The sequence below is a fragment of the Drosophila kikkawai genome, chromosome 2L (assembly GCF_030179895.1).
Source record: "Drosophila kikkawai strain 14028-0561.14 chromosome 2L, DkikHiC1v2, whole genome shotgun sequence".
NCBI classification, from domain to species: Eukaryota; Metazoa; Arthropoda; class Insecta; order Diptera; family Drosophilidae; genus Drosophila; species Drosophila kikkawai.
In genome coordinates, this window is record NC_091728.1 from 28397668 (window position 1) to 28423381 (window position 25714).

The 25714-nt window shown below is 40.5% G+C and overlaps 3 protein-coding genes across 4 annotated transcripts in view; all 3 read left to right on the top strand.

Annotated features, from left to right (window-relative positions):
- The first annotated feature begins 2407 nt into the window (after positions 1 to 2407).
- LOC138928504 (uncharacterized) lies at positions 2408 to 7258 on the top strand. Its single transcript, XM_070285644.1, has 6 exons — positions 2408 to 2989; positions 3833 to 4191; positions 4339 to 4934; positions 5066 to 5359; positions 5803 to 6431; positions 6887 to 7258. Exons 1-6 carry the CDS (start codon positions 2408 to 2410, stop codon positions 7256 to 7258), a joined length of 2832 nt encoding a protein of 943 aa, XP_070141745.1.
- Positions 7259 to 10663: 3405 nt separating this feature from the next.
- LOC138928505 (uncharacterized) lies at positions 10664 to 15035 on the top strand. Its single transcript, XM_070285648.1, has 3 exons — positions 10664 to 11432; positions 11572 to 12824; positions 14700 to 15035. The coding sequence occupies exons 1-3, from the start codon at positions 10664 to 10666 to the stop codon at positions 15033 to 15035; spliced, it is 2358 nt and encodes a 785-aa protein (XP_070141749.1).
- A 2755-nt stretch (positions 15036 to 17790) lies between these two features.
- Positions 17791 to 25714, top strand: part of stw (straw) — a 62062-nt gene continuing 54138 nt past the window's right edge. The window contains exon 1 of one of the 2 annotated variants that reach the window (XM_070289102.1): positions 17791 to 18173. In XM_070289102.1, coding sequence (XP_070145203.1) covers positions 18080 to 18173 — 94 coding nt within the window. In that variant the 5' untranslated portion in view covers positions 17791 to 18079. The remainder of the gene's footprint in view (positions 18174 to 25714) is intronic. The other variant, XM_041775885.2, reaches the window with a different exon arrangement.

Below are 25714 nucleotides of genomic sequence, written 5' to 3' on the forward strand. Positions count from 1 at the left end.
GATACCCAGAACGTGCTCGGATGTAAACACAACAGTATTCATGGGACCAAATGACTGGAAGTCAGGCCAGGACTCTGCTCAACACCTTAATATATACACCGACGGCTCCAAGATGGATGGAGGAGTTGGAGCGGGCATATACTGTTCAGACCCTGAAACAAGGCTGTCGTATAAGCTACCAAGCTACTGCAGTATATTCCAGGCAGAAGTATTCGCCATCAGGAAAGCAGCAGAGTTTGCGCAGAGCATAAACCGTCCACATGAGGCGGTCAATTTGTTCGAAGACAGTCAAGCGGCGATAAGATCCATGCAATCATCAGCGGTCAGTTCCAAAAATGTACTGGAAAGCAGGGAGTCACTAGATAGCCTAAGCACGACTAAGTCAGTGAGGATCTACTGCGTTCCCAGCCACCAAGGCATAGACGGTAACGAGACCGTGGATGACTTGCAAAGGAAAGCGTCGGACTGGCGAGTGAAAGAGCAGAAAACGTCCCTGTCTCCCTAAGAACGGTCCAAATCGAGCTGGAGACACAAGCTGACTGCAGAATGTTATGTGTGGCCCCTCGAGGGCCGTCCGGACTAACCTAACCTAACCTTAAAACATATTTACAGGTTCCAGTAATAGGAAATCTCCTGAGTTTCCTCAAAAAATACAATCGTTGGTTTTCGGTGTACATCCTAACTGTCCACAAGAACATCCGATATCAAAAAACTATATTGCATCAAAAAACTATATTGTCCCGAGGTAGTCACGTGTTGTTATTATTTTTAAATATTTTTCCCAATTTTTATCAACATTAGTAGTCAAAACTCAGATTTTTGATTAAAAATTAACTTAATTTGTTAAATAAAATTTATATTAAAATTTAAAATTAAACAAGAAAGGAAGCTAACTTAGGCACTCCGAAGTTTATATACCCTTGCAGATTGCAACTAGATCATTAACAATCGAGACATTCTGGTTAAATAATTAGAAAAATAAATAAAAGAAAATATATAAATGATGTATAATTATACATAGCATAAATAAAATGCTGAAAACACACACAAAACTGAGTTTCATTTAATTTTACCTATTTATGTTTACTTATTATGTTAACAGTTTGACAGTTACAGTTTTACATTCCCAGATTAATATTTTCTCTACATTTACCAATCGCTTGTATGAGAGCTATATGATATAGTTGGCCGATTTTCATAAAATTTATACCAAAATTTTGTAATATTAAAAAAAGCTCAAATCTCCAAGTAAATGAAAATACGTTGAAAAACAACGATTGTTCCTACGGCAGCATAAAATTAAAACCGAAATTCTGAAATAATATATAATTGCCGTATGAAGCAAAAATGTTGAAATACAAACAAGTTATAATTTTTTTTTTTAATTTTTCGAACATTTGTATGGCAGCTATATGATATAGTCGTCCGATCCGGCCCGTTCCGACATAGTATATAGAAGACTATATGCAAAGTTTTATTCAGATAGCTTTAAAACTGAGGGACTAGTTTGCGTAGAAACAGACAGACGGACAGACGGACAGATGGACAGACGGACATGGCTAGATCGACTCGGCTGTGGATGCTGATCAAGAATATATACACTTTATAAGGTCGGTAATGTCTCCTTCACTGCGTTGCAAACTTCTGACGGAAATTATAATACCCTGCAAAAAAGCTTTACCTCTCCTCCTGCCTTCTGCATAACATAAACTTTATCACTCTCTCGCTCTATTTGCATAGCTGCCCTTGGCCGTCCGCTAACTGCAGCAAAAATTATTTTCTCAGTTCGTCTTCGTTTGTCTTCGCCTATGCTTGATAGCGATCAACTCAAATATTTGCCTATAACTATTTTCGGACCAATTCGGGTCATAAATATCCGCAGCGGCAATTCGGCTCGCCTGCGCTGATAAATAATAGAAACTTCGTGGCTTAATAAATATTGCATTTAATTTATAACGTTTAAAACAAGTGCGTATTTTTGGGTCAAAAGAAATTGGACAATTCGACAGCTATTGAAAAAGCTCAGTAGCTCAACATTTGGTGACCCCGACGTGATTGGCTATTAAAAACATTAAACATTTCGGTTTAACAATTGTGCCAAGCGCGTAAACAATTTCGTTTAGTGCATTGCTTGTGACTGTACTTTGCCGCGCCGCGCTAGGCAAACGTACATACATATATATATATGCACCGGTACTTTGGCGTGTACTCTTTGCTCTCGTTCGCCTGCTTGCTGTTCATTTGCCGTCGGCAACAGCTATTCGAATTCGCTTCCCGCTTATTTTGTGCAGTAACTCTGACAAAATAATTTCGTTTGTGTGCGGGCATTGTTGCGGTACAAAGAAAAAATCTGCAGTGCATGTCAAACTGTTGACTGCAGTTTCTATTGTGAAGTAATAAAATAAAAATGTCGACTCCAGAAACTCCTCAGTCGCCCAATCGAGTTACGTTTTTTAAGCGTAAGGCAAACGCAATAGCTGCCCATGCTAAAAAAATTGCTTCTGGCCTTACTGCCGATAGGGTTAAGGCCGTTCCTGAGGAGGAGCTCACACTGAAACTTGAGCTTATAAATAAAACCGAAGCCTCTTTCTCATTGGCTCATGATTCGTTGGAGGAACTCGATTATGAGGAAATTGGCAGCAAAGCGCGGGACGACTTCGAGGAGTTGGTGTTCTCCATGAGATCGTTGGTGCTGCAAGAGCTGGGGAAGCGCAAATTCCCAGGAGTTCCGTGTTCAACCATGCATCCAAAGGTGGCCATGGAGGCCGCTGCGCCTGCTCCAAGAAGATCGTGCCTTCCTGAGCTTAAGTTGCCAACCGTCAGCGGCGGCTACACTGAGTACGCCGATTTTATTTCGATGTTCCTGACAATCATTGATAGGAATAGTGATCTGGCTCCAATTGAGAAGCTGCAGCACCTGAAATCATGCCTGAAAGGTCCAGCTTTAGATGCCGTTCGTTCGCTGGAGATCACTGACTCTAACTATGGAGTAGCTCTGGAATTACTTGACAATCGCTTCAATAATAAACGCCTTATTTTTCAGGCTCACATAACAGATATTTATACCCTTGCAGGGTATTATAATTTCAGTCAGAAGTTTGCAACGCAGTGAAGGAGACCTTTCCGACCCTATAAAGTATATATATTCTTGATCAGCATCAACAGCCGAGTCGATCTAGCCATGTCCGTCTGTCCGTCTGTCCGTCCGTCTGTCCGTCCGTCTGTCCGTTTCTACGCAAACTAGTCTCTCAGTTTTAAAGCTATCTGAATGAAACTTTGCATATAGTCTTCTATATACTCTCACTGCTATATATGTCGGAACGGGCCGGATCGGACGACTATATCATATAGCTCCCATACAAATGATCGATAAATTTTTAGAAAAAAAATTATAACTTGGCTGTTTATCAACATTTTTGCACAATTTTTTTGATATGGTCATTTTATATTATTTCTGAATCTTTTGTAAAAGTTTTATGAAAATCGGACGACTATATCATATAGCTGCCATAGGAACGATCGGGAAATTAATAGAAAAAACATTATAACTTCGTTGTTTTTCAACCTATTTTTATCTACTCTGAGATATAAGCTTATTTTATTAGTTCAGAATTTTGGTATAAATTTTGTGAAAATCGGACAACTATATAATATAGCTGCCGTATAAACCGATCGGTAGATGTAGAGAAAATGTAAAACTGGGAATGTAAAACTGTAACTGTCAAACTCTAAACAATAAGTATAGGTAAAATTTAATGAAATAATATCTGCAAGGGTATACAAACTTCGGCGTGCCGAAGTTAGCTTCCTTTCTTGTTTTGGTTTGTCAAAGGTGGAAAGTGCATCAGCTGTGAAGCTTCGGGAGCTCTCCGACAAGCTCAATGCCAATCTTCGAGCGCTTCAGAGCTTGGGTACCTTGGAGGAGATAGCTGGATGCATTCTTGTTCATACGCTGCTGCAAAAGGTTGACCCGACTACCCAGGCTAAATGGGAAGAGTCTGCCTCGCTGGACAAAATACCCACCTGCACAGAATTTACTAAATTTCTGGAGAAGCGATGCCAGAAACTTGAAAATGTGGAGCATGCTGCTGTATACAATGGTGGCAATCCGCAAGCGTCAAGGACCAGGAGGTTCAGCAGTCATGGGAGAAGTTCGTTCGTCGCCACTAGCATCACAGCCTCGACCAGATCGTGCGTTATGTGCCAGGGTGCAAATCATGGCATTTATAATTGCGCTTAATTCGCCAGCCTTTCTCCTCACGCTCGTCTGCGTGAAGCTAAACGGCTAGCCTTATGCCTAAACTGTCTCAAATCTGGACATCAAATGAGGAATTGTAGTTCGGGCTCCTGTCGAGAATGTGGATCTAAACATCATAGCCTTCTACACTTTCCCGCACCGCCTGTAACAGCGCCCCAACAACCTGCTCCACCTAACGTGCCATCTTCGTCAAATGCTGTTCCAAATGGATCGTCAAAATCTTCGCTCGCTTCGTCGTCATCGCAATCCGCTGCTTTGGTCGCTCAGAATCTTGATACGGATTGTCTTTTGCTTGCCACTGCAGTCATCAGTGTGCAAAATCGCTCTGGTTCGTGGGTTCCTTGCCGCGCCCTGCTCGACTCGGGATCTCAATTGCATATCATTACTTCTCGCCTCGCACACTCGCTTCAGTTGTCGAAAGTCAAATCCACGGCCACTGTATCTGGACTTGGGGACTCTAAATTTTGCTCGGATGGTTTTTCGGTAAATATTACTCTAAAGTCTCAAGCTTCAGATTTCGTCTCCAGTATCTCGGCTATGATTGCGCCTGCCATCACGGACGACCAGCCTAGCTTCACCGTCAGCCCAGAGGACTGGAACATACCCTCCAACATTCGCCTGGCCGATCAACAGTTCTTCAGATCGCAAAGAATTGACTTATTAATTGGAGCAAGCTGTTATGTGTTGGCCAAATTAAGTTGTCTGATGGGCTCTCTCTGTTGCAAAAAACCCGACTGGGATGGGTTGTCACTGGCGGAGGATCAGCGCCACGCCAGTCAGCGGCCTTGGCTCTCCAATCTATTGCAGGGACGTTAGTCGGAGATGACGCTGGTCTGGAGAGCGTTGTGCGGAAGTTTTGGGAAGTGGAAAACGTTGGAGAGTCTGGATCTCAACGTACCAAAGAGGAACTCGATTGTGAAGCTCATTTCAACGACAGCTTTACTCGGCTGCCGTCAGGAGAATACTCGGTTCGCCTGCCAACTAAGCATAGTGTTGAAATCCTGGGAGATTCATATCAACAAGCTTATCGTCGTTTCGTCAACCTGGAGAACAAACTTGATCGTCATCCTCATCTCAAAGCGCAGTACTCGGCATTTATTCGTGAGTACCTCGATCTGAATCATATGTCTCTTGTGGATTTAGACTCACGGAATTTATGCAAGTTTTATTTGCCACATTACTGCGTCATTAAAGAGGATAGCACAACTACTAAGCTGCGTGTTGTTATTGATGGGTCTGCCAAATCGTCGTCTGGATACTCATTGAATGAGGTGCTCATGTCGCTCTAACCGGCGATATTTGCAAAATGTATAAATGCGTTCGGATTGCTGAGCCGGATAGCTACTTGCAATGCATTTTGTGGCGTGACTCACGGCAAGAGGAAATTCGTGTTTATAGGATGGACACTGTCACCTATGGAACTAAACCTGCCTCGTTTCTGTCAGTTCGAGCCATGCATCAGTTGGCATAGGATGAGAAGGCATCGTTTCCCCTTGGCGCCAAAATACTTTTGCGAGACTTCTACGTGGATGATCTCATCACAGGAGGCAACTCGACACAAGACGTCTTGGAGATCATGCGGCAGACCACTGGACTTCTCGAAAGGGGCAATTTCAAGTTGAGAAAATGGTGCTCAAACGATCCTGCGTTGCTGCAACAAATCTCAGAGGCCGAAAGGGATTCATTCTTGAAGTTCGACGATGGCAGCGACATTACAAAAATGCTTGGACTTGTTTGGGATTCGTCGTCTGACGTTTTGCTGTTCTTGTCTACGATCGCTTGCTTTTATGATCCTCTAGGTCTTATTTGTCCTGTAATTACTAAAGCCAAAATATTTTTACAGAAGATCTGGAGAAAGAGACTCGACTGGGACGAAAGCTTGCCGGCAGCGCTAAATTCTTCGTGGCTAAGTTTGTCGGCCAATATTTGTGAGACGCAAAAGCTCCAGTTTCCTTGGCTAGCACTGAACCCAAACAACGTGATCGAAGTCCACGGATTCAGTGATGCCAGTATTGACGCATACGGAGGCTGCATTTACGTCGTTTCCATGAAGGATGACCGAAGGATTGCCCATCTCCTCTGCGCTAAATCTCGTGTGGCGCCACTGAAGGCTCTCACGGTTCCTAAGTTGGAGTTGTCTGCTGCCGTGCTGCTGGCTCAACTCATTCAAGAAGTACAACGAATGGGGTTATTCTCGTGCTCCTACTACTGCTGGTCGGATTCTGCAGTTGTTTTGTCCTGGATTAGAGATGAGTCGTCACGTTTTCAAATATTTACTGCTAACCGAATCTCTTTAATTCAGTCGATTACAAACAGAATGGAGTGGCGCTACGTCCCTACGATCTGCAATCCCGCAGATATCCTGTCAAGAGGTGCTCTTCCCAGTGAACTGGTAGCTTCTAACCTATGGGCTCATGGACCTGACTATCTTCGAAAGGAAAAATCTCAATGGCAAGAGTTTGCCACATCGCGGCAATCATTAATTCTCGTCCTTTAGTCTCACTTTCAGAACACCCTGGCGATCTTGATGTGTTGACACCGTCGCATTTCTTGGGTACTGCTCTTCTGGCTTTGTTTCCTGAGCCTGACTACACTAACTTGAACCTCAATCGGTTGGATCGCTGGCAGAAAATTTCGTTCTACCAGCAACTGTTCTGGTCCCGCTGGAAAAAGGAGTACCTGACGCTCCTTCAACAGCGCTCCAAGTGGCGCACACAGAAGACGGATATTCAACTCGGTGATGTCGTTCTGGTTAAGGACGAAAACCTGCCCTCCCTCAAGTGGCCACTAGGTCGAGTGGTCAACCTCGTCGCTGGATCCGACAATGTGGCTCGAGTCGCTGTGCTGAAGACCGCCACTGGCCTCATCAATCGCGCAGTTGCTAAGCTGTGTGTGCTGCCGAAGCAGGATGAAGTTGAAAGCCCGTGTCTTCCAACGGGGGGAGAATGTCTGGTTATGCAGCCCGCACCTGATGACCTAGCGGCCAAACGACAACAATAAATTTGCTCTGCGTAGCAAAGCTTTACCTCTCCTCCTGCCTTCTGCATAACATAAACTTTATCACTCTCTCGCTGCCCTTGGCCGTCCGCTAACTGCAGCAAGAACTCTTTTCTCAGTTCGACTTCGTTTGTCTTCGCCTATGCTTGATAGCGATCAACTCAAATATTTGCCTATAACTATTTTCGGACCAATTCGGGTCATAAATATCCGCAGCGGCAATTCGGCTCGCCTGCGCTGATAAATAATAGAAACTTCGTGGCTTAATTAACGTTTAAAACAAGTGCGTATTTTTGGGTCAAAAGAAATTGGACAATTCGACAGCTATTGAAAAAGCTCAGAAGCTCAACAGAAACCTTGTTGCGATGCTGCCGAAAGTTTGCTGCCCGCGCTAGATGCCCAATTTGAAAAGGCGGTAATTTGAATTTGTTTAGCGTTGTATAACAGTGAAATTGTTTTGACCAACACTAAATTAGTATTGTAAAACACCTTTTTTTGCGAGAATGAGACCGCTATATATGTAAGCGTCACTTTGTGAATTGAAGAGCGGCAAACCACAAGTGTAAGATCAGAGAAAATGTAAAACTTCTTTATTTTTTAACAAGATTAAATAAAGATTTCAGCGCTGTTGCTATCAGTATACTACAACCAGGCGCTTGTTGTACGTGGTGAAACCCGGGACCCAGGGGCGTCCCAACAATCTCAAATACTTTGCCATCCGGAATTCTGTGCCAAGGATGCACAGCGTCTGGAAAGCGCTCCTTACCAAGGGTGTGAAGGAGTGAGGAGAAGTATACAGGATAGCTTCAATTGGAGTCCAGATTCGGACGTTTGTAGCCAGTGAATCGCACAAGGGTTGCGATTTTCTGGCCTGTGGAGAGTGACGTCATGGATGACGTAATGGATCGCGAGAGTGGCGATCAGAATGCCGAAGCTATGGGCATTGAGGACGGTTCTGTTGGAAGCTCTAATTGTAGCTTCACAGGACCATTTGCGGGCTTCTACGATGAAAGCTCGACTGCACAGACCGTGATGGGGTCGAATCGGTGTGTGCCACTTCGAAGTGCGAGCACGCCGATCAGTGTGAACCAAGCGAGTCACGACATGTTGCAACCAAATGCTGCTACACAGTCTTCTGCGCAGCAAATGAACACAGTGAACACAGATGGCTGCACGTGGTCCAATCTTGCCGTCTGTTCCCTATGCACGAGTCCAAGGGAACAACGTAGCCCAAGCCGCACCGCCACACGGCGCGTGGCCGGTTCCACAACGAAATGAGGTTGGATTCATGGCAAATAATGGAGCACAGGCCGCACCACCAATGGGCGCGGCAGGATTCATACCAAACAGAGCAGAGCAACCAGTACTGCCAGGAAATGCTGCTGGATTCATGGCGAATAACGCAGCCATGTTTGGATTCCAAGGCGGTTCGGCGGGATTTGCCCCGCCATTCAGTGGAGTGGGTTTCATGCCACAATGTAACCTCAACATGGCGAACTTTTCCCAGCCCTACAATTCTGGAGTTAATGCCGGTGGAGCAGGTGGATATATGCCGCAGTTTGCCAGCACAGAGTTCCAGCAGGCAGGGAACAATGCAGTTATGCTGACGCCGACTCAGATAGCTGCGCGTCAACTCATATCGAGAGAATTACCTGTTTTCTCCGGTAAGCCCGAGGCTGTTATTCATAAGCAACTATGAGCAGTCAACAGAAAGATGCGGATTCAGCAACGAGGAGAATCTCATCCGACTTCAGAAGTGCCTTAGAGGATCAGCTTTAGATGCTGTACGAGGTAAGCTTATGGTTCCAGCTATGGTTCCATATGCTATTGGAACGTTGAGAATGCTATATGGACGTTCGGAAATAGTGCACGCTAGTCTGCAGCGTAAACTAAAGGAGGAACCAGCAATCAAACCGAACCATTTGGAGTCCGTAATTCGTTTGGCACTTGCGGTGCAGAATTATGTCGCGACCATGTTGTCGATGGGTCTACATGATTACCTAAACGATTCAGCCCTGCTAAGTGATTTAGTAGCTAAGCTGTCGAGCGATTTGAAGCTAGATTGGGGCAGACATCGTTTGGCAGCAGGCGGCGGAAATTTGCCCGCCTTTGATAATTGGCTATTTGGCGTAGCTATGTGCGCTACGATGGTGACACCGTATGATTATCAACCAACAGAGAAAGAAAAAGGTGGCAGACACGTGAAGGAACGCCTATTAGTCCACAATACGGTGGATTCTGCAGGATGTACAAGAATCATCGTGCCCAGGATGTGACGGTAACCATGAACTTGTAAAATGCAAAGTATTTTTGGCCATCAAGTCTAGATTTGACATAATTAAGGCAAAACGACTATGCTTCTGTTGCTTTGGGAAGCATTTTGCTCGAAACTGTAAAGTAAAGAAGACTTGCAATGTCAATGGATGCAAGTTACATCACAATAAGCTTATACACTTTGAGCGAATTGTGAACGAGGACGAGATTGAATCAGAGAAGAAAACCAGCGATATAATAACGAGTGAGTTAACTGTTTTCTTCCATGATAAGTCGACAAAGAAGGCACTGTTTCGATATATACCGGTAACTTTGCACAATGGATCAAGAGCCGTAGATGTCTTGGCCCTTATCGACGAGGGATCATCCTGTACGCTAATGGAGCGCAAGTTAGCTGATGAGCTGGGCTTAGATGGACCAGAAGAGGAGCTCTGTTTGAAGTGGACCGGCGATATGACGCAGACTGAAGCCAAATCCAAGCTCGTCTGTATCAATGCTTCCGCTGCCGGTTGCCTTGATATGAAATATGTACTGAAAGGAGTGCGCACTGTGAGCAAATTGGATCTGCCATAGCAATGTATTGATGATCAAATGCTTAATCATCACAATCACCTAAGATCCGTTCCTGTCTCAAATGCTATAGCCCAATTGGACGAAGCCATGCCGCCACGTGTGCTGCATGTTTGCCAGTGCACTCAACGAGGCTGTGAAGGCGCATTTTTCGTTGGAAGCTATTGGTGTGAGCTGAAGATTATGAACCAAACTACGAAGTACATTTCCAATGACAGTCGATGGGAAACTGGATTATTGTGGAGATACGAGAATGTTGAGCTGCCTGATTCCTATCACATGACTCTTAGACGCCTCAAATGTCTCGAGTCAAAAATGCTTAAGGATCCGGAGCTGAATGAGTATCTGACTGATACCATGCCGAACTACGAGAAGAAGGGTTACATTCGAAAACTGCAAAAACGAGAGCGTACTCATAACAAACGTTCTTGGTATCTGCCTGTTTTTGTAGTGGAAAACCCCAAGAAAAGAAAGAAACGTTTGGTCTGTGACGCCGCAGCACAGGTCGATGGCGTGTCTTTGAACGATACACTTTTAAAAGGACCGGATTTGTTGGTATAATTGATGGGAGTACTGCTGCGCTTCCGCGAGCGACCTGTGGCTGTAACAGGTGACATACGAGAGATGTTTCACCAGATTAAAGTTAGCGCCTCTGATCAATCTTCGCAGAAGTTCTTATGGGGAAATGGAGAAATTGATCGTCCGCCGGATACATATGTAATGCAAATGATGACCTTTGGCGCTTCTTGTTCGCCGTCGCTTGCCAACTTCGTATTGAGGCGCAATGCGGAGCAATTCGGCGAGAAACATCCATGCGCGATAAAGGCGATCTTCCGAAACACGTTTGTTGACGACTGGCTGGAGTCGGTAGATACGGAAGATCAGATGATTGAACTGGCAACAAATGTGAAAGATATCCACACCAAAGGACGATTTGAAATGAGGAATTGGCTTTCAAACTGGAAAAGCGTCCTTCAATCCCTGAATAACTCACGGGAGGCTTCACCGAAATATCTTGGCGTGGAGCAAGAACTCCAGGAGAAAGTTTTAGGCAGGTGGTGGCTACCGGAGTCAGACATGCTAACGTTCGTCATCAGGCCCGAGTTGTTGCAGAGGTCGGCAACTCACACAAAGCGTCGAGTGTTGAGTATTGTAATGTCCATATTTGATCCGCTTGGGATACTTGGATTTTTCAACATCCGCCCAAAAATCATCCTGCAAAATATATGGAGATCAGGAGTGACCTGGGATGACGCCATTAAAGAACCGGATGAGAATGACTGGATGGCATGGAAGGCTTTACTGATCAAACTAGGAGATCTCCGTCAAAGGGGTGCAGTTGCATGTATTTGTCGATGCCAGCCTGGATGCCTATGCTGCAGTAGCATACCTGCGTGTTGAACATGGCGGCGAGATCCGATGATCTTTGGTGGCGTCGAAAAATAGAGTAGCTCCATTAAAACCAATATCAGTGCCTCGAATGGAATTGATGGCAGCTGTTTTAGGTCTGCGCCTGGCCAAATTTTTGGAATCGGAGCTGTCAATAAAAATTGAGAAGCGTATATTTTGGACTGATGCGCGAGACGTTCTGTACTGGATAAAATCCGACGCCCGTAAGTACCCTCAATTCGTGGCCTTACGTATTGGAGAGATTCTTGAAGGATCTGAGATTGAAGATTGGCGCTGGGTACCTTCGGAACAGAATGTGGCGGATGAAGGGACAAAATGGACCAAGAAATGCGAAATAAACAGCTCAGCAAGATGGTTTACTGGCCCGGAATTTTTATTGCAAGGCGAGTCGCAGTGGCCATCGCGAGCAGGAGTTGACATTAGCAGCGAGTGTGAACTAATGTACCATGATGAGGAAACGCGGGTGAACAAGTCACCCATTGATTCGATTATGCCGGATCTTGAGCGTATGCGTGCTGCCCAAAAACGAGTACTGGATTTCCTACGCTATATATGCAAGGAACCGCGTGGGCCTGAACTGGTGAGACTATTCAAACTAAAATGCTATGTGGAAATGGATACTGTCTTTTTACGAGCATGCCAAGAAGAAGCCTTTGCTGATGAAATACGTTCTCTAAAGAAAGGAGACTGCGTAACTAACCGGAAAAGTACAATTCTGGCGCATGCCGGACTGCGAGAAGAAGTACTACGAGCGGCGCTGGCTGATGCCGAATGTACGTTAAATTCCAGACCTTTAACGTATATTCCGTTGGAATCTGAGAACTCCGAAGCTCTGACTCCAAACCATTTTTTGGTCAGTAATTCGAGTGGACTACGCGAACGAGGCACGATGGAGAGCACTGGACTTGGATTGACTAAAAACTTCCGGATAGCTGGCCAATTAGCGGATCGCTTCTGGAAAAGATGGGTTCGAGAGTATCTACCGACACTTACGAGAAGGACCAAATGGTTCCAGCCGAACCCAAAACCAATTGCTGTGAACGACGTGGTCATCGTCGTGGATGAGACGAGCACGCGGAACTCCTGGCCGAAAGGAATCGTTGCTGAGGTTCATTGCGGAAAGGATGGGCAAGTAAGGAGCGCTGTAGTACGAACAACTGAAGAATTCGTAACTTACCCTGCGATTAAGTTGGCTAAATTGAACATCGTCATGGATGGTAATAGTCAGCGTAGCCACGCAGAAGAATTACAAGGTGGGGAATGTCGCGATGCTGGCGAAGGTTCGCTGGCCGCGCTAGATGCCCAAGAAAAGGCGGTAATTTCAATTTGTTTAACGTTGTATAACACCGAAACTGTTCTGACCAACACCGAATTAGTATTATAAAACACCTTTTTTTGCGAGAACGAGACCGCTATATATGTAAGCGTTACCTTTCGAATTGAAGAGCGGCAAACCACAAGTGTAAGATCAGAGAAAATGTAAAACTTCTTTATTTTTTAACAAGATTAAATAAAGATTTCAGCGCTTGTTGTACGTGGTGAAACCCGGGACCCAGGGGCGTCCCAACAAGCCTCTTAGAAAGAAGTTATAACACATTGAGTTAAATGATTATTTTATGAGTCAGTAAAACTCACAAATTAATAATTAAAGGTGGTTTAATATATAAAAATCTAGAGTTCAGCAATTATCTTGAAAGAGCATCGAAATTGTACCCGATTGGTATAATTCGTTATTTTTTTTCCCTGTTTGAAACATATAAAAAAAAAGACAGGGCAGCTGCGAGACTAAACCTTACTTTAAAAACCTAGGAACCAAATCAAATCAGAATTACCTAGTGATACCTAACTTAAACCTAACATAGGTTAGGTTGAACCGGACGGCCCCCATGGGGAAAGGCATAGGTCATTATGGCCCTTAGTTTTCCGGGAAATATAGTCCTAGAGACTATGCGAGTTTCGAGGTCCTTGAAGATCAAGATGTTTTTTGTAAAGAAAAGGAGTTCGCCTGGCTTCCTCCTGCAAGCATCATAAAGAGATGCCAGAACCGTGAGCCTTGGTATCTCATCCTTGCCCTCGATAGGGCCGGACATTTGCAAATGAGATGCTCCAAGGTTTCGGACACATGAAGTACACGCTTTAGTTATTAACAACACCACAAAAAGTCACGTTCCTTATTATTGTATATAAAAACATAGATTAAGAATAAAAACAAACAACGAAAACAAACAAACAACACTAAACGACCAGATTCAAAGTATGGCGGGCGCGGGAAAAGAGAAGAAGTAGGGGCACACTGGCACCAGGTAGCAACGCCAACCGAATCATGGTGCACCCAACCCTGAACAGCTGACAATAATCGAGTGGATACGGTCGTTCTGGCAACGCTCTGCCTATCGACCATAAGGGAGTTATCGATTATCGATCAGGGGAAAACTGCTGTCGGCCGGCTATATAAAGCGACGCACCGGCCAGTGCGAGTTCACTTTTGCGGAGCATCCGAACAGACAACTGGTAAGTGAATAAATAATACTAACCCTAGATCAAGCAATAGAACAAGGTTTGGCCCTGGCGGCGAACCTTAATAGCAAAGAGATATATGAAAAGGTATAGGTAGCAGTAGGACTAGGTCTGGCCCCTGCAGGCGGATCTAATGAAGTAGACGGGAGGAGCGGAGTCTGGCCCTAGTCGGCGGGCTTCGCATAGCTAGTCAGGTGTGGGACGAGGTCTTGCCCTTGCTGGCAGATCCCGCGGAAACAGGGTGTCGAGTGCGGTCCGTATGACCACACCGTACGGATAATCTAGATGTAGGTTCTGATCTGGCCCTTGGATGGCGGATCAGGACTAGGGGAGGGCGTCGAGAGAGGTTCACCACATTCGCAAAGCAAGCGTAGGAGGGGAGAAGATCTGGCCCTTGCCGGCGGATTTTGATGACTATAGGGTAGCAGGAAAGCGTTAGGAACGGTGCGAGCTTAGGCACGACGGTCGCTCACTTCGAGAGACGTCACCCGGACCCACCTACCGTGACCACGAGAGCGGCCCCCGAACAGGGTATCAACAAGTCGACTACAAGACAGTCGCATCACCCAAATAGGGTATTCTTAAGCCGACTCACCGCACACTCGTAGCGGAGTCGCACCACTCAAACAGAGTGCCGTCAAGCCGATCACCGACGATCGCGTCACCCGAACAGGGTATCAACAAGTCGACTACAAGACAGTCGCATCACCCGAATAGGGTATTCTCAAGCCGACTCACCGCACACTCGTCGCGGAGTCGCAACACTCAGCCAGAGAATCCCCAAGCCGACTATCGACAGTCGCATCGCCCGAACGGGGTAACTTCAAGTCGACCCACTGTACACTCGTCGCAGTGTCGCATCACCCACCACAGGGTGCCATCATCAGCCAGCCGGCTGATCTTCAACGAAGACCGGGACACGGATCTACCCGCAACCAGGGTAGCAACAAAACATCACAACAACAGCAACAACACTGTATTCTTTCCCACAGGTTTCTCTATATCATAATCAATAAAGACTGTATTAAATTACCGTATTCTCTTCCCTATTTACTGGTTATTTGGGACACGAGGGACTCGGACATTACAAATTTCTGTACGAATCCCAACTCCGGCAAGCTAGGCCGAGCACCCCAAAAGAGGGTCGTTACAGCGTGCTTGGCGATTTTGAAGAATTCTTTGAGTTTGTTGCGTCGGAGTGAAAGGTCCTTATTCCACCATGGTGGCCTGGTTCTCTTTCTCGAGTCCGATGTTGGGCATGATGCGTGGTACGCATCTAGCAGTTCTTTGGAGAGGGTCTCTAGGGACTTTTCTATGTCTTATTGTACTTATGATCTGAGAAGGATGTTCTCTCAAGGACTCTCCATTCTGATACCAAAGTACCTTGTCCCCTTACAAGAGTAAGATCTAGCACGTTCGAGGAGGTAGAACCTACAAAGGCGTGGGCTCCCCAATACGCAGTGGTGCGCGCCATCAGTCCGGCGATGGCATTGCCTGAGGCGATCCATGGCTCCTGGACCAAAGCTATCTATCCATGAAAGCTATCCGTCCTCTCCTTCATCGGACTCATTCAGCGTCATTCCCTGGGCGGCATCCACGATGGTTTCCACATCTAGGTCCTTCTGGGATAGAGGATCTCTTCTGCCTCCTTGTTTATCTGAAGGACTTCACTTTGCCCCCCTCCTTTGGTGATGGGTTCGCAACGTGCAGAACCTTCCAGTCCGCGTCTTCCAGTACAGCTTCAGCGCCCGTTCCGCTTGGATTGCGATGGGGAAGAGTACCTTCGCCTTTGGAATGGATGGAATTAGCTCCCTGTCCAGCACCTCCAGCTCCTCCTCCCACAGCGCCTCCAACTGGCAGACATCTTGTGTCAGCTACTTTCTAGTCGGGTTATCCATGCACTTCAGGATATTGACCCCATTTAGCCACCTGGCACCATCAAAGGTGGGCATGGGAGCGTCCTCCATCTGTGCATACAATGACTTAACGAGCCGCGCATGCACCATCTTCCACCGTGCCTCGATCATCTTGACGGCTTCATCTCTTCTGTCAATGAGTGCCACGATCAAATGTTGTTTGCTCACCTCACTGACTTTTTCAGTCTTGATGGGCTATTTCGCCATTTGGGGAGGGCCTGCCTCTTTAGGCCCGCTTTGCCGCTATATATATACATATATACATATATACAAATATACATATATACATATATACATATATACATATATACATATATACATATATACATATATACATATATACATATATACATATATACATATATACATATATACATATATACATATATACATATATACATATATACATATATACATATATACATATATACATATATACATATATACATATATACATATATACATATATACATATATACATATATACATATATACATATATACATATATACATATATACATATATACATATATACATATATACATATATACATATATACATATATACATATATACATATATACATATATACATATATACATATATACATATATACATATATACATATATACATATATACATATATACATATATACATATATACATATATACATATATACATATATACATATATACATATATACATATCTACATATATACATATATACATATATACATATATACATATATACATATATACATATATACATATATACATATATACATATATACATATATACATATATACATATATACATATATACATATATACATATATACATATATACATATATACATATATACATATATACATATATACATATATACAGATATACATATATACATATATACATATATACATATATACATATATACATATATACATATATACATATATACATATATACATATATACATATATACATATATACATATATACATATATACATATATACATATATACATATATACATATATACATATATACATATATACATATATACATATATACATATATACATATATACATATATACATATATACATATATACATATATACATATATACATATATACATATATACATATATACATATATACATATATACATATATACATATATACATATATACATATATACATATATACATATATACATATATACATATATACATTTATATATACATATATACATACATTTATATGTACATAAAGAATGTGTCAACGAAAAAAGTATTATTTTTAAAGACATGTATTTATCCGTACACGCTAATGAATATATAAATGTATGTATGTATGCATGTACATATGTTAAACACATTTGTATGTACATCCATGCTTATACAAGATTTTGTGTTACGCAAGCTTTTTATCTATACATGTACATATGTATGTAAGTCTGTATATTGTAGCCATTTACATACGAACATACATATTTACATACATATGTATACACATAGACGAACATACTCTATACAACAAATGTTAGGCACTCTAGTTTTGACATCGATTCAGCAATTTAATGAATGTCGGGTTTACTTTTTCTATTTTAATTTTTTTTGTTTTTTTTTTTTGACGCTTTTCCAAGCTTTTGTAAGTTAACCGACTCCGACGTCTGTTGGAGTTGCTCTGAGATCTTGATCAAGTTGGCTGCTGCAATTTCTTGCGCTCTTTCAGCCATGGCATGATTCATTCAGCTATTCCTTTCATTAAGTTGTTCGTAAGCTTGTTTTGCAGTAACTTTTCTGTTTTAAAGATTTTATATAGCCAAACATACGCAGATACGGCTTCAGTTTGGTGCCTTAACGCGGTGCGCGTACTTCAAACCGCTTTTACCTATTCAGCTGAACTTTCGCTTCTTATATACATACATACATACATATGTGCATATAGCCATATGTGCATATATATAACATACTTACATATATAAACGATATTTCTACGGTTTTAGGACCTATTCTTATTGTCCTTCTATTGAACCAAGCAATACATACATACATATTCTTCCAAATTTTGTATTGCGTTAGGGCTGTGTAGTAGTTCGAATAATTAAATAACATTTAAATATTACGTTGTGCCATGGAGAGGAAAGGATTTCACAAAAATATTATATTTTCCCTGGCTATAATAACTTTCTTGGATTGTCGTGAAGTTCATGGAGTACGTATTAAAGGTAAGAAAACACTTAATGATACATATAAAATATATATATAAATATATATGTATATATATATGTATATATATATGTATATATATACATATTTGTATAATTACATTTACAAATACATATACATATACTCCATGTGACCTTTCCTAATAAAAAAGATTGTACTTTCATATGATGTACATACATACATACATTTTAATTTCAGTAAAAAATATATGTACATACATATGTCCGCATTTACTTACATACATTTACATATACATATGTATGTATTGTATGTATATGTATGTATGTACATCGGCTGTGCTGACATACATATGTATGTTTATATGTATAAATGTATTTATGAGAATACCAATATATAATAAATTAAATTAAATACATATATACATATAAACAGTTATGTACATACATATTTACATATATACAAATGTATAAATTTAAAGAATGCGAAATTAAGACTGGCTGACAACAAAATAACCGGTACCTACATATGTACATATGTACATACATACGTATGAACATATAAATATACATAGATACAAACATATGTATGTACATAAATACATACATACAAACATGCATAGTTACGAATCACGTTAAGCAATGGGACATCATAAGATTAATGAACCCTCAACACCCTAACTGTTCCATTTACATGTACATACATATGTACATACAAACGTATGTATGTCAAAATGGCAATACTGTAAATTTTTTATTTTTGATTTATAAATTTGCTCTATTATCGCATACATGGATGTATACATATGTACATATGTAAATAAAGACATACAAATATAGGTGTTTGAGTACATACATAAGTATAACTCAAACGCACACATTGTATGTACATATGTACATACATATATGTACATACATATCACTATTAAGACTTAAAACCGGTACAACTCTAAGCGAACATATGTATATATGTATGTACATATGTATGTATGTACATGTGTCTGGTGCATGTGCTTGCAAGCTCACATCCGCTGATTAACAAGTGTGCAATTTTTATGCACTGCTACTAATACGAGACTAAGTGGTAACTTTCATTATACATACATATGTACTATGTATGTATTCTTAGGTGCATAAGTTATGAACTAGATTCCATTTGGCAAATACCAAACAACTTTTTGCTGTTCTGTTTTACTGGTCTACTGTATAAATATTAATGTATAAGAAACATTAATTTAAAAAAAAATGTAGACATCCGTATGCATATTTCTTAGATTGATCGGGTTTAAAACCGGTCCGTAACTGGTATGTATAAAATGGTCCAGTTAAAAAAAAAAAAAAAACATTCAAGGCAATTCAGTCGCACAGCATCTAAATAAAAACTAAAACAAACTAAATAGAATTGAACGCATTTATTAATTTTTAAAAGTATTATTTAAAATACATATATAAATACATACATACATACACATACATGTATGTACATACATACATATGTATGTACACATAATTACGCTGCATTGTTTTTTAATTCCAAACCATTCTAAGAACATAAATTACTTTCATACATGCATATGTATGTATGTATGTATGTATGTACATATCGACGCATTTCCGCGAAAGTATCTTATGTTGATTTTCTTCGAAATGGAGATTTTAATGCAAAATTGTTAGCCACCTAATGTCTCACTACCCTGTGAAATATTATAACTGAAAACCCTATAGTTCCGATAAAAATTAAGTTTCAATTTTATCGTATGTTCAGTGCTTCCTAAGAGATTAAATAAAAAAAAGCTTCTTCTGTCAAATGGGATTTTTCAACATACGATACATTCGCGGAAATGCGTCGATAGGTAAGGGGTAAGGTTAATTCGGTGCAAAACCGGCCACTTTTCAAAAATTTATTGCGGCGAAACTTCTAAAGTTTGTTTAATGAATTAAAAATCGTATATTAACACAACTTTTGAAAAGTTTTTGATAAATTTTGTATTGAAAAATATTTAGAGGTAGAGGAGTTATTGGAAATCTCCCGAGTCGCCTCCAAAAAAAGTTGGTTTGCGGTGTACATCCTAACTGTCCAGAGATCCGATAAAAAAATTAAACCTCATTCGTTAAAGAATAAATGTCCCGAGGTATTCACGAAGCGTTTTTATTTTTAAAATTTTTTTCCCGATTTTGTATCCAAATTTGAAGTCAAAACCCCGATTTTTGACTAAAAAATTTGTTAATTTGTTAAATAAAAAATATAATAAAATTTAAAATTTAAAATTTAAAAAAAGCTCGACGTGAGTACCTGTAGAATTATCTGAAGAAGTTATGTTCAAAATTTCAGTAGATTTTGAGTTATCGTGTACACCGATTTTCAAAATGGCATTTTTCAGGAGAGCGCTTTAAACTTTGTGACTATAGTCATACCAAGGTTTTGTCAAAATAATTGCGCCGACAAGTGTACATATGTATTCACGTTCCCGACATTAGTGTTTAATTTGCTTCAGTGGCCTAGTTCGAATCCATGCCCGGGATCAAGAAATGGAAGTTGCTTTTATATACTGATTTAAGTTATTTAACCATTTATAGCTTTATAATTACAAAATTAACAAAAAAAAATTATTTTACAATTTTTAAGAAAAATCAAAACCTAATTTTATAATGTTTGGTATTAACAATGTTTAGTAGTTACTAAGGTTGGTCATAATAAGACTAAAATTTTTTTTTTAGAAAAATTAAGAATTAATCAAAAATTGTTGAGATTACATCTTGACTCTTTTAAATCTTTAACTAGGTTGAAAAAATTCTTGAATAAAGAACAAAATACAAAATTGTCACGATTTTATGACTAAATTCTTTTTTTTTATTAGTGTGTAGGGTTTTTATATGTTTGTATTTTTTGAGACATGACATTCTGTAGGGAGGAGTCGTTGGATTGCAGAGTGAATTTGCAGGTTATTTTTCTACAAATGTGCAAATGCTTGCACTTTTTGCTTAAAAGAGGAGTATTATCGTTAAGTAATGTCGTTAAGTAGTGGGTATAGGATAAGTTTCTTAAATTATTCCCATAGTTTATTTGATGTCGTCAACGTAATCAATTTTTTTTGAGCTAAGCTAGTATTTTGTTTAGTTGGTTAAAAGCAATTTTAAAGAGTATCACGGACAAGAGAGATCTTTGCGGTATTCTGTTGTATGGTGGTTGTAAGTTGAAGTTGTTGGGCTTGGAAAGTGCAGTTCAGTTTATTAGTATATGTTTAATGTCTATGGTTGCAATGTCGCAGAAAGGGCAGGTGTTTTGGGGTGATTTAGGTGTGGCCTAATCGTAGGTTATTTATAATTATTTGTTGTTGTCTGTTGAGGGTTGTGCTTTTAAGTTAGTAGTTTGTCGGGGTATTTTGTAGGATCTGTTTGTACCATTGGGTGGTTTGGTCTTGCATTTCTTTTTGTATATTTTAGGTGTTGTGTGATGTCATTGGTATTGTTGTTTACAGTGTAAATGTGTGTGTATTTTTCTGTTTCCCTGGCTGCAGTGCACTATGGGGAATTTGACCATTTTTATGGTATTTACTCATTTTATCAAACTTTTAATATATGATTTTTTTTATGTAAACATCTTAAATATATATGGCTCTATAAAATGTAGTACCAGAAATGTTAATGTTTTAAGTCTATCCACTGTTAAAGTCGGTTGTTGTAGCCAAAATGCACGTGCTTGAAAATAGCTATTTTTTATTCGGTTACTTTAAAAGTGAAAAACTTAAAAGTAGAACCAATTTTTGATTAAAGTTTTGTTGGAGACCAATCGTATGGGTAATTATTATGTGTTGTGTGTACTAATATATTGATCTGTACGTGTCTTAATGATATATTGCCATTTTTCTAAGTGTTCCTCTAATTCTTTATTTTTTTTCAAGTTAATTACGTATAAATATTATTGTTTCAAATCATTTTAGCTATAAAAAAGGGCAAAATCTAATTGCTTTGCAATAATGTTAGTGTCAAATGGAAGTTATTAGCGAATTTGAAGGCCTGGACCTCTTTTATGAAGAAATTGAATATGATAACGACGTTTTTTACTTTATATCTGACGAAGAGCTTGAAAATGAAGACAATGTATTTTTTTATTATGTTTATAAAATATATTGTTTAAAAAAAAATCACCTTATAGACTTAAAAAAAAAGAAAATAAAAACTCGTCAAGCGAGGGCGGAACCACGCCCATTTTTTCAAAAAAACTTTCTTGTGGAGTCCAAAACTATAATAAAAAAACCGTTTCGAAATATATTTCTTAGTTTAAAAATACCATAAAAATTGCCAAATTCCCCATAGTGCAGTGTCCGCTTTTTCGTTACCCTTTATGCCGATGTTGCTTGGGATCCACATTAGTTTGATTTTAGGAAAGTAGTTGGTGACTAGATTTCCTATTGCTGTGTTGGAGTTATTGTTGTTCTTAATTTTATAGAGGATTGGAAAACGAAGCATATAGGACGTTTGTCTAATGTTTAAGAGCACATTTGTATGGCTTCGTGAATAGCTATAATTTCGCTTGAGAGGACGGAGGAGTGCTGTGGTAGGAGAAGCTAGAATAAGCTAAAATTAAAAAAAACAAGAAAGGAAGCTAACTTCGGCACACCGAAGTTTGTATAAAATAATTAAATTAATTAAAATTAATTAAATAATTAACAAAAAAATAAAATATTTAAAGTTGTATATTTATATATAGCATAATGAAATGCTGAAAACACACACAAAACAAAGTTTCATAACATTTTACTTATACTTATTATGTTTACAGTTAGACAGTTACAGTTTTACATTCCCAGCTTAACATTTTCTCTACATCTACCGATCGCTTCTATTGCAGCTATATGATATAGTTGTCTGATTTTCATAAAATGTATACCAAAATTCTGAAATAATTAAATAAGCTCGTATCTGAGAGTAGATGAAAATACGTTGAAAAACAACAAAATTATATATTTTTTTTATTAATTTCCCGATCATTCCTATGGCAGCTATAAGATATAGTCGTCCGATTTTCATAAAATTAAAACCGAAAATCTGAAATAATATAATTTGGCCATATCTCAAAAATTGAAATATTGAAAATATATATTCCTATAAGCATAAAGTATTTTCCAGGCAAGGTGTACGGCAACATTTCTCACTCCAAATGATTGGTGGTAACACTTCAGACAACATATTGTAAACCCCTAAATTTTCATATGGCGCGCCCTAGTGTGACCAACCATTGTATAGTTATCGATAAGAAACCGATCATAGATTTAAGTTGGATTTTGTAAAAGAGAAAGAACGGTCACTTTTGATCTGGGCTAAAAGCGACGACAACGTGATTCAGATCTACAATTTGAAAATCATTTAAAATAAAAGCAATCCGTTGGTAATATTATTCAAAAAGAACCTAGGAGTTTACAAATCAGGTGTGGGGTTCGCCCAAAACATTATTTCGTCAAGAAATATGCCGACATACTCAACCTGACGATGGAGGAGTTATCTAAACGGCTTTCTGGGAAGCACGTGCCGCTGACCGGGAAGGAGACCATTCACCAGTTGCGGGGAATGGTAAAGACTGTGGTCGACCAGGATGATGCCGCCTTGATGGAAGTCCGAGAGCTGAACGACGACATTGGCGTGGCGGAGAGCGCTGCGAATAGCGTGGTAGAGAGCAGAGCGGAGAGCGTCGTGGGAAGAGAGTGCGAGCAGGAGGATCGAGGGCCAAACGAGATGGCCGAAATCCTGAGGCAGATGGCGCTGTATGCAGCACGAAAGGATCTTGCGGAGCTAAAGGCGAAGGTTGCTGCCTTGGAAGGCAACTCGCTGGACGGCAGGCCCGTTGTTGATGCCAGGGACCTTGAGACTAGTTTGCGCAAATTTTCTGGAGACGATAACATGTCTGTGCACGTTTGGATTCGTGACCTCGAGCTTGCTGCAGTTATGCACGGATTAAGCAACTCCCAACTTTGGCTGTTGGGCAACCGAATGCTGGAGGGCTCGGCCCGCTCGTACGTGATGCTCGAGAAGCCCGCTACTTCGAAGGAGCTATGCGAAAGCCTACTAAAAACCTTCGGATTCCGGATGACCAATCACCAGGTGGCAAAGCAGTTACAGAGTCGTTCAATTCTGGAGAACGAATCGTTGTTACAGTATTTTATTGCGATGCGTCACATTGCGGAGCAAGGAACCTTTGAGGAAACAGACATCATAAAATACATTGTGGATGGTCTGCAGGACAAATCCGGATGCGCAGCGCCATTGTATTATTGCGTTTCCCTAGACGAGCTGCGCGAGAAGATGATGCGTTACCAGATGGTACACCCGGAGGACAGGCAGAAGACATCGGAAGTGGTACGTCCAGTTGCACCTTTGCGGCAGGTGCCTGCAACAAAACCTACACATGCCGGAGGAGACGTCGAAAACGTAAGGTGCTTTAATTGCCGAGCGATGGGGCACTTCAGCAGCCAGTGCGAAAAACCGAAGCGACCGGAGGGAGCTTGTTTTCATTGTTTCGAGACTGGACACCACTATCGGCGGTGCCCTAAGCGTGTGCGAACAGCCGCCCTCAGTGCTGGCGACGGGCAAGACGAGAAGGAAGACGACGACGACGCCAGGGATGGAAACCCATACATTCAATTAGTAAGCCTAAGAATACTTAGTGAAGAGGGATGCATTGATGTTGATAACATTTTTGCGTTACTAGATACCGGAAGCCCCGTGAGTTTTGTTAGTAAAGGAGTTATTCCACAAGCAATAAAGAATGAACACCTAGTAAAGAGTAGATTTCGCGGCCTAAGCGGCCAAAATATTTTGACATTTGGAAAAATTAAGATAGTCCTTTTGTTTCAAGAAGAATATTACAGTATTGAAGCTTTTGTTATTCCTAATTTTATTTTACCTACGCCGATACTTCTAGGCAGAGATGTACTAAAACTTTTATCGCTTAAATTAGTCAAACGCAAAAATGTTATAAAAACAGATCTTAATAAGTTATCATTAAACAAAACTATTGCATTATCTACCGATTTAATTTGTGCATCCCTATTTACTAGTACATATAATTTAGATAACAACATAATGACAAGTAGAGAAAATTATTTACGTGTAAACGCACCTGCAACCCCGGCAAAGCCTCAGATCTTTCAGGAATGGATGCAAGATTTTGCGAATTGTAGGGTACCGAATGAAGATGACGTAGTTAATGTAGGCAGTGAGTTTGGTGGTGCCTCAATGCGAGAGTGTCGTGAAATAATTTATAAACAATACATTGGTTTTCTAAAAGCTATGGTGTACCAAAATGCAAAATGTGCATTCGACTTATTGATTCTACACCATTTTATTGTGCCCCTAGAAGGTTGTCATATCGTGAGAGAGAAATAGTTTCCGAAACAGTTAGTGATCTTTTGGCTAATAGAATCATCCGACCTAGTAATTCGCCATATGCTTCAGCCGTGGTTTTAGTTAAGAAAAAAGATGGAAATGTGAGGATGTGTGTTGATTATCGTGGATTGAATAAGAAGACCGCTAGAGATAATTTTCCGCTACCCCTTATTGAAGACTGTCTAGAATATCTGGAAGGT